The sequence below is a fragment of the Pinus tabuliformis genome, chromosome 1_1 (assembly GCF_031772625.1).
Source record: "Pinus tabuliformis cultivar Carrire ecotype Pingquan chromosome 1_1, CPIR1, whole genome shotgun sequence".
Lineage (NCBI taxonomy): Eukaryota > Viridiplantae > Streptophyta > Pinopsida > Pinales > Pinaceae > Pinus > Pinus tabuliformis.
In genome coordinates, this window is record NC_142297.1 from 769096637 (window position 1) to 769106894 (window position 10258).

At 40.5% G+C, this 10258-nt stretch overlaps 1 protein-coding gene across 1 annotated transcript; it reads right to left on the reverse strand.

Moving 5' to 3' along the window:
* Positions 1 to 4097: 4097 nt before the first annotated feature.
* Positions 4098 to 9725, reverse strand: LOC149216279 (uncharacterized). The gene is made up of 4 exons (XM_089392763.1): positions 9146 to 9725; positions 7890 to 9024; positions 7430 to 7762; positions 4098 to 7333 (listed from the first exon to the last, which is right to left on the reverse strand). The coding sequence occupies exons 1-4, from the start codon at positions 9652 to 9654 to the stop codon at positions 4202 to 4204; spliced, it is 5109 nt and encodes a 1702-aa protein (XP_089248889.1). The 5' UTR covers positions 9655 to 9725; the 3' UTR covers positions 4098 to 4201.
* Between the last annotated feature and the right edge of the window lie 533 nt (positions 9726 to 10258).

The window sequence follows — 10258 nt, forward strand, 5'->3', positions numbered from 1 at the left end:
GAACATGATCCCTTATTCATCCATGAACTACTATTGAAGATCTTTTCCACTTGATCACTAAGCATGTAATCTTTCATGAGCTAGAGGAGGTCGTGCAGATAGGGGGAGTTGGTTCATCACATAAAGAAATGCAAACACATCTATTATGGACCACATTGCCAGAAAGAAGAGAATCTTGATAGGGGGAGCAATATATATATCATGGAGAACTGTCATTGATGAAGAGAATACGATAAAGCAGCATGTCAATAAGCAGCTTGATAGGGGGAGTACTTGGGCACCCCAGTTGCCATTGATGTCAAAGGGGGAGAGAATGCTAAAAGGGGGAGAGTATTGCCATCAATGACAAAAGGGGAGATTATTGGATAAGGTTATCATTGATGTCAATATGATGTCATGTCCAACATTGTTGAAGCTAACCCTATGTGTCATTGACGATGACAAACGCTAGAATCACTTAAGTCAATATGATGTCAAACCATTAATGAACTTAACCCCAGGGAAATTAATATAGTTAAAGATAAAGGAAACCCTAACCTTAGATGTTGTGAATTTATGTCAAACACTTGCTGAAGATGTTAAAGATACCCTAAATGCATATATGAAACTCTAGATTCATATGCTACATGTATGAAAAATACTAAATGCATATGAAGCCTTACACACATAAATGATGCCCAACTAACCTTGCAAATGAAGAACATTTAAGGAACAATTTTGGAAGGCCCCTATAAAAGAATTAATGAATTTGAGGCAACCAAGAACATGAAGAGGGCACAGACATAATGACATGAAGACACAGACATGAATTGTGAAGACAATTAACGAAGGAATCATCCATGAAGAGGAAGCCCATCTATGAAAGAATGTTGTTATCCTATATTTCTGCACTCATAAATATCAGTCACATTAAAAAATACTTTTTTCTACCTTAGAGGCAGAATTCTTCCATGAGACCTACACCATCTTAAAGAGCATAATTTTTCCTTTCCAACGAACTATGACACGTCCCGAAATTCCAAGCAGTTGGAAAGTTATTGATTTTTTAAGTTAAGGTATAATTTCTGGCTAGCAAGCTGACCTGAACGTGTAAATTCAAGTCCGCATACCTTTATGACGTGACCATTCAATTCATGAATGAAATGTGTACATATAGAAACCGTAGACCTCATTTCTAATCATCAGTTTCGGTGATCATCTTAGAGAAGAAGCACAGAAGCCGAGGAGGATGTTATTGAATACAAGTTGGGCAAATACTCTCTGTGATTGGGCTTTCTCCATTATAGCAGTGGACAAGTGTGAGAACAATTTCCTATAGGTGTAGAACTCAAACCTCTTTTTCAGGGCTCAGACTTGTTGATCTGCAACTCGTTTTTGTTGGGTGATCATTCAAGCTACATACTTCGGACTCCCTACCTATGGAGAATCGTTTTGACGCTCAGACCATATTACATCACCTCAAACCTTGTGAACAGTCAACATTTCAAGCTGTGAAACAGTCGAACCAGAACCTTGTAACAGTTCAGAGACTTGTGGTGTCATCACAACTCAGACATCCTACCTTGGACCTGTGATAAGTGTGGTAAGAATATATGCGAGGGCTCAGATTGGAAAGAGAATCACAGTATTATAGTAGGACAAGTCTCTTATTACAACTCAATTTTACTAAACTGTCATCACCTCAACTCTGTGGCAAGAGGACTACACTTCAGACAGTTCCCTGTGGGCAGTGTCATTGTGAAGCTTGAACCTAAAGAAGGTATGAACAACAGACTTGTAAGACCTTGGATTAGTATATGAAAGCTCAAGTGTCTGTGGAAGGCTCAGGATATTCTACAAGAGACTCAGATCTGTGGTGTGTAGACTCCCACTTATCTACAGTGGACAGTTTTTTGTGATTGCATATCCAAACTTGAACTTGTGGAGGATCAAACCCATTTTGTGGAGCAATACAGATATTTGGGAACATTCCTTTGGTCAAAGATGAAACAGGTTTTTAAACAACTTTGTTGAACATTTATTGAAGCGGAATTGAAGGCTTCTTGAAGCATATTCAGAGCATCTCTGGTAACATTGAAAACCCACAGTAATCTCTTTGTGGACTGGTGACCTGAGTGTGGATCTGAAAGCACATTTGGTTTTGTGCAAGAGAGGTTCTTGGGGCAGTCTATTGTAGGTACTTGATTGAAAGCCCTATGGAGTGATCTTAAGAGAAGATGATTGGCCAATCTTGTGGTCAAATTTGAAGAGCCTGGTTGAGGAACTGTAGTGGAGCAGACCTTGGGTTTAAACAAGCTTGAAATACTCTTAAAGGAGGATCTCTTTGGAGCATATTGAATATTCTTAAACATACAACCTTGGCCTATTGAAGACATCTTGTTAAGAAGCTTTAACTGATCTTCAAGGCACCCTTGGATATGATGATACATTGAAGCCGTCATGAGGTGACCTTGAAGAAGTTTTGTTTGGGTAGCATGAAGAGCAATGGTGACACCTTCATGTGAAGAACAAGGTTATCATTGATGATGTTGTGTGGAGACTAAAGTTAAGGCATTGCTGAAGATTGACAAGGCTCAGTGAAGATGACCTTGGGAGCCATGAAGTACAACTAAACATATCTTGGTGAAGTGAAGCTAAGGGTTGGAGCCCAAGAGGTTGGAGCCTCGAAAAGACGAGGTTGGAGCCTCGAAAAGACAAGGTTGGTGCCTTGGAGGATAGGGTTGGATCCCTAGACGATCGGTGTCCTCAAGAAACCAAGTCGGAGTCTGTACCAGAGAAGGGTTGGTGCCCTAGGGGTTAGAGCCTCTAAACACAAGGTTAGTGCCTTGAGAAGATAGGGTTGGTGCCCTAGAGGTCGGAGCCTCACAAAAGTCCAAGTTGGTGCTTGGCAATAGGTTGGAGCCTGGGAGATTGAAGATTGGTGTCTTCATCTAGGGTTGGAGCCCTATATACATTGTACTTGATTTATTGTGAAAAATAAATTAATAAAAGCATTTATTCTTATTGTTCATTTTGTGTTCTAAATATAAGTGATCTAACTAGTAAATATAACAATTGAAAAGAAACACTGATTCACCCCCCTCTCAGTGTTTCCAACAATGAGTAACCATCCGGCATAAAGTTGCATTAACAAAAGGTATACTTTTTATTAAAAAGTGATAAATATCTTTATCTAGATAATCATGTATTTCTTTCTTCATTAATAGAGAAAGAATATTTAAAATGACAAATAATAGTTTCTTAGAATTCATTACCACAATGTCTCTAATTAGAAGAAATGCTCATCTCATCTTACTTCAATAGTATATTTAATTAATACAAAAATGTTATATTTTTAAAAAATATAATAACTAGAATTTTTCATTTTATTCATTAGAATATTCTAAATATCTAATTTTCAAATTACTTATTTCTCATATAAAATTTTGAAATCTTTTTCAAATAATTTTATTCTCATATCACTCTTTTTTTTTTGTAATATCCTACTTAATTCTCATATCACTCTTTTTTTTTGTAATATCCTACTTAATTTTGATTAATATTCAAAAAATAAAATTTACCACATAATATGCTTTGTAAAATATTGTTTATGGTTAACTTTATCAATCAAAAATCAATATCCAAAATTAACTGTTACCCCAAAACCATAAATACAAACTAATAAAGAACACAGATACATACTACCAAACTAGATAACAAACCTAAAATAAATAAATAGAAGTCAGAAAACATAATAGCCCAACACAAAAACTGGATAATGGATCAAGAAAAATCATTCGTCAACAAAAATTATACATATCACTCATATTGTAAAATACACCTTTAAACGCTATAAACTTGAAAATCCAACCATATTATTCATACCTAAATTTTTTTTAACCACCATAAACTAGAAAATATAATTTTATATTTTCAGTGTAGTGGGGAGAATTTTATATTTTCATAGTGTAGTAGAAACAATCCTATCGCGTCTCATTTAAAGGAGACCATGTTTAATTTGTGAGCTTCGAATATACCTTCTTTATCGTCAATATTTTAATTTAGAAGACCACCGCTGTCTGATATTATTTCAATGTAATTGCTTCTCATTTATTTACTTTTATTTAAAATTCATAAATATATAACACAACTAAGATACCTTTCATATTTACACTCCACCATAAACTAAAGCCTTACAACCAAGACTGTACTGCCCACCGCTTCATTTTTGGTCATTAAAGTCTCTCGAGGAAAAATATAACCTTCGGGCAGAACGATATTTCAGGACACCCCCCTTCATCTCCACCGTGACCTCGTTCTCCTCCTCCTTCTGGGGGTTGTAAGTGTCAGTCGGGATGAATAAAAGAGTGCTATTCCCGAAATGTGGCACCTCCCCCATTTCTATATTACCACACCCTCGCAGGTCTACAAACAAAGGTTTTGCCAACCCACTAAGCCCTTCTACTTTTCCTAACAGACCGCAACCCCTCAAAATCAGCCACTCAACTGTTCCTGGCAATGAACCGACCTTTACCAAATCATTACAACAAATGATGCGGAGGGTACGAATGTTGATGCACACACCTTCAGGAAAGGATACCTCTCTTACTTCTGTGCAGTACAACTCTAACCAGTTGAGCCGAATCAGGCCTTTCTCCGTTGCTCTTCGCTTTCTCTTTCTCCTCGGGGCAGACTCCTCCTTAAATGGCAGTTCCCGCAGCGGACAATCAAGTACTCTTAAACTTTCCAGATTGTTCATCTCCATGAGATCTGGTAACTCTTGTATTCCACATTTTGATATCTCCAACTCAGTCAACTGAGTCAACAATGCAAATGAATCGGGCAGGCGTTTCAATTCCTGGCATCCATGGAGCAGCAGTACCTCCAAACTCAATAGGCATCCGAACGAAGGTGGCAGCTCTTTCAACAAAGGACTTCCTAAGAACAGACATTTCAAATTGCTTAGGCATGCAGTCTGTGCATTAATGGTCAACTCTTTTAAGTGTGTAGCCAAGAGATTCAACACTTTCAAGGACTTCTGATGTTCCACTTGGGCGGGCAATGTTGCCATTTGGACACATCCTGATAAGTCTAAGAATTGAAGCGTGGTGATGTTTCCAGGTAGTGCAATCGAACACGTACTCAAATCCAGAAATCTCAGCTGCGATAGATTCCCCAACGATTTCGGAAGCTTCTTCAAACTTTTGCATCCAGACAGATGAATCTCTCGGAGATTTGTTATCTCCCCCAACGATTTCGGAAGCTTCTTCAAACTTTTGCAGCCATTCAACTCAATGGATCGGAGTTCTGTCAAATTTCCCAAGAAATGTGGAATCTTTTCCAAACTTTCGCAACCGGACAGTTGTACTGTTTTGAGATTTGTTAAATTCCCAAATAAATTATTTGGAAGTATCTTCAAACTTCTACATGCTCTCAGATCGATTGACACAAGATTTGTTAAATGCTGAAAGGAATCTGGAAGCGTCTTCAAGCCGGAATCTTGCAGGGTAGTCCTTTGAAGATTCTTTAAATTCCCAAAGGAATCTGGAAGTACCTCCAAACTTTCGCTCTTGTGCAGTCTGATTTCTTGGAGATTTGTTAAATCCCCCAAGGAATTTGGAAGTTTTTTCAAACTCTTGCAATCGTGTAGAATAATATCCTGGAGATTTGTTAAACACCCCAAGGATTTTGGAAGACGCTTCAATCTGTCGGAGCCAGACAGCTTGAGGTGTTGAAGACTTGTTAAACCTGTGAAGGAATCTGGAAGCTTCTTCAATCTTTTGCAGCCAGTGAGTTCAATGCTTAAAAGATTTGTCAAACACCCAAAAGATTCTGGAAGTACCTCCAAACCTTCGCAGTTGCTGAAGGTGATTCTCTGGAGATTTGTTAAATCTCCCAAGGAATTTGGAAGCCGCTTCAATCTGCCGCAGCTTGACAGGCTGATTTCTTGGAGATTTGTTAAATCGCCCATGGAATTTGGAAGTTTTTTCAAACTCGGAAACCCAGCTAGACCAATGCATTGGAGATTTGTTAAACACCCCAAGGATTTTGGAAGACGCTTCAATTTGTCGGAGCCAGACAGCTCGAGGTGTTGAAGGCTCGTCAAACCTGTCAAGTAATCTGGAAGGTGCTTCAATCTTTTGCAGCCAATGAGTTCAATGCGTAAAAGATTTGTCAAACACCCAATAGATTCTGGAAGTACCTCCAAACCTTCGCAGTCGTAGAGGGTGATTCTTTGGAGATTTGTTAAATCCCCCAAGGAGTTTGGAAGCCGCTTCAATCTGCCGCAGCTTGACAGGCTGATTTCTTGGAGATTTGTTAAACAGCCCAAGGATTTTGGAAGACGCTTCAATTTGTCGGAGCCAGACAGCTCGAGGTGTTGAAGGCTCGTTAAACCTGTCAAGTAATCTGGAAGGTGCTTCAATCTTTTGCAGCCAGTGAGTTCAATGCGTAACAGATTTGTCAAACACCCAATAGATTCTGGAAGTACCTCCAAACCTTCGCAGTCCTCGAGGTTGATTCTTTGGAGATTTGTTAAATCCCCCAAGGAGTTTGGAAGCCGCTTCAATCTGCCGCAGCTTGACAGGCTGATTTCTTGGAGATTTGTTAAACACCCCAAGGATTTTGGAAGACGCTTCAATTTGTCGGAGCCAGACAGCTCGAGGTGTTGAAGGCTCGTTAAACCTGTCAAGTAATCTGGAAGGTGCTTCAATCTTTTGCAGCCAGTGAGTTCAATGCGTAACAGATTTGTCAAACACCCAATAGATTCTGGAAGTACCTCCAAACCTTGGCAGTCCTCGAGGGTGATTCTTTGGAGATTTGTTAAATCCCCCAAGGAGTTTGGAAGCCGCTTCAATCTGTTGCAGTCCGACAGATAGAGGTCTTGGAGATTTTCCAGATTCGCAAACGAATTTGGAAGAAGCTCCAAACTACTGCACCCGTGGAGGGAGATTAGTTGGAGATTTGTTAGATCTCCCAAGGATTTTGGAAGCCGCTTCAAACTTTGGCACCCAGACAGGCGGATGACTTGGAGATTTGTTAAATCCGTGAAGGAATCTGGAAGCTTCTCCATCCTTTGGCAGCCAGAGAGAACGATGCTTTGGAGATTTGTTAAATTTCCAAATTCCTTCGGAAGAATCCTGAAGCGCCCATAAAGCTCTAGATATTTCAAGGAGCGGATATGAAAGAATTCTTCTGGTAACGTTGGTAACGTTGATAGATCTGCGGGCTCTGGAGAAGCGGACACGAAAGAATTCCTGATGACAATCTTTTCGAGGTGTGTCAGCTTCCCTATTGACTTTGGAAACTCTAAAAGTGGAGCATCAACATACAACTCGGCCAACTGCAGAGGTGCCTGCAATGTTGGACGTTTTAATCATAACATGAGAAAACAGAAGATACGCAATTACTCTCATCTACTATTGCTGTATGTTCATCTACATTTACTCACCTGAGAATCACGACGCCATAATTTTTTCAGTTTCGGCCCCCTCACTTCTAAAACTTTTAAGTGGTCCATTGGAATCCAGGTAGGCAGCGAAGAGCAGGGACAGTTATTCCAGCGGAGCCATACGAGATTTGGTGACCGCACCCTTCTTATTATGCCTTCCACAAATTCCCCTTCACTTTCAAGAAGTTGCAATGTTCTCATTTTGATCCCCGGCTCACTTGAAACTTTGTTCAGCGGTATCTCTGATTTTGTGCGTAATAATGCCTCCTCTTTTGTTATTCCTCCGAATCCCCACTGGGTAGGCATCCTAATTCCACGTACATCTGGTATTACCTGTTCGTTCGTTAAAAGACAGTATTACGACATAGTACCTGGCATAATTATTATTTATTTATTTGAATAAACAGAACTTGAAAGTTGTGGACATGGGTATGAAGTCTTAGATGATTAAATGACTTACAGATGATAATGACTGCTCCTCGAACAGATCATGGACCTCCTCAACCGAACGCCAAAGACGACGGGGCATTGATACTTCCTCAGCAATATTTCTTCCCATGTCGCGCACATGATCATGCATTCTCATCCTCTTCACTTTTTCATATACAACCCGTGACCGCAACCACCGAGTCTCCTCCTTTACCTCTATATCTACAAGACATCTGTCTTCTAGAGTTTGAAGCCCTGTGAATCCTCCCCAGATTCTTACCCACTTATCCCTGTCTTCTCCTATAGCAAAACAAGCAATATCTAGAAATATTTGCTGTTCCTCTTGATTCAATGAATTATAACTAATTTTAAGGCTTGCCAAAATCTTATCAGGCAATCTATGAAGTTCCTTCAATTTTTCTTCCCAATAAGGCTGATCTTGCCCACACAAAAGAGCACCAAAAACTTTTAGCGATAAAGGCAAACCGTCGCAGCTTTTTACAAACCTGTCGACAAGGTTTTCAAACCCTGGTCGTGGATGTGGCTGAAAGAAGGCATAGGAGCAGAAAAGCTCTTGGGAATGTGATAGATTGAGGCCCTTTAGGTGATAAATTGATTGCTTTCCTATTCCTGCACTTCTAAGGACATGCTTGTCACGGGACGTGACCAAAATCAAGCTCTTGGAATGAAGGACCCCCTTAATTGGCAAAAATGCATCCAATTGATCGGCATCATCTACATCGTCTATTACTATGAGAGCCTGACAAGATGAGAGACATGTTTGAAGTATTCCTATACCTTCTTCCCAATTATGAATTTTCTTACTCATACCTTTCAAGTCTTCAATGAGCTGAGACTGCAGGGAAGGTAGCGACGCCCTAGACGCTTTTTCTCTGACATCAGCTAGAAAGGAGGAGCAGCCATAACCTGATCTCTTAGAGTTGAAGAATTCCTTGGCTAGCGTCGTTTTGCCAACTCCACCCACACCTGCAATCGCCACTACCTTAGACTCCATCGGTTGCTGCTCCTGCTGGGATGATACAGTCTTTTCAAAATCTTCAATTTTTTCTGTCAAACCAGTTGCATATTTGGCCACATGTAACGCTGGTTTTGGAACCTTTGTCAATACCATTTCCACTACCTTCTCCAAGAGATCAGCCTCGTCCCTGAATATGGCATATTCAAAGGGTAAAATTACAAACAGTAACCTGCCTAATTTGTCATGTGGCTATCAGTCCATGAAAGAAAAACGAAGACAGGAATTGTAACAGTGTCGAAGATACTCACCCATTACACGCCTCCAACTCAAAGCCGCTGATATATGAAACCTGAGAAAGAGCCTCTCTCCAACCTTGAATTCTTGCGGAGTCGTATCGCTCCATTTTTTTGAGTAGGGCTTGAGCGTACGGTCCATCTTGAGCTGCGTCCACCCACCGTAGATCGGAAGGTTTAATATTGTAAAATACAGGTAGAATGGTAGCCCCGCGCTTCTCTGAGTCTACCATGAGCCGAAGCTCATCCAAACACCATCTCGAATTCGCATAGTTTTCTGAGAAAATGGCAATCTGGACAGAGGCCACTTGAATAGCCTCCTCGATTTGAGACATTATTCTTTTTCCAGCGTTTAACTCTGGCCGGTCAAGAAACACTCGCAATCCATGGGAAGTAAGGCGCCGGTAGAGATGTGCGGCGAAGGTTTTCTTGACATCGCGGCCGCAGTGATTTATAAATATATGGAAGTAGTTGGGCGCCGATGAATTAGGTGCAGAAGTAGAGGCGGTTGTGTTGTGTGCCATTGGAAGAAGAAGAAGAATAGAGGTAAGTAATGATAATAAGCAACCAGATGATGCACGGGCAGGCAGATCGATAGGAAGTTTGAAGCAGATGATGCGCAGGCAGGCAGAGCGATGGGAAGTTTGAAGCACCAAAGTCTTTGAGATGGTAGAAAACAAAAGCAAGGGGTAGGTGTGGCTTTGGATCTTCTCGGACACACCGTGACCTGGAAACCACTAGTCCGTAATTTGCGCGTTGAACAGTGTTATGATGTGTCGGGCCGCGTTGTTGAGGGGCCCGCCCGCTTTTGTGATGTGACGTTGCATAACACTTGCCAAATGCCACGCCTGTGATCGAATACGAAGATCGTCTCAATTTTCCTTGGTTTTCTATGCCCTCCAATACCGTGTGATGTACCTAGTGTCGTCTCATTTTTTCCTTGTCGAACCGAGCATCCCATACTTTCCGCGTGAGTACGGTGCCGAATGCCACGTGTCCCGTAGAGGAGGACGGAAGATGATGAAGAGGGGCATCCAAAAGAAAAGTGAAAAAAATTATCACTTTATTACCGTAGACCAGTTTATGATAATTAATAATATTTTTTGTATTTTATTTTTAATATAAAAT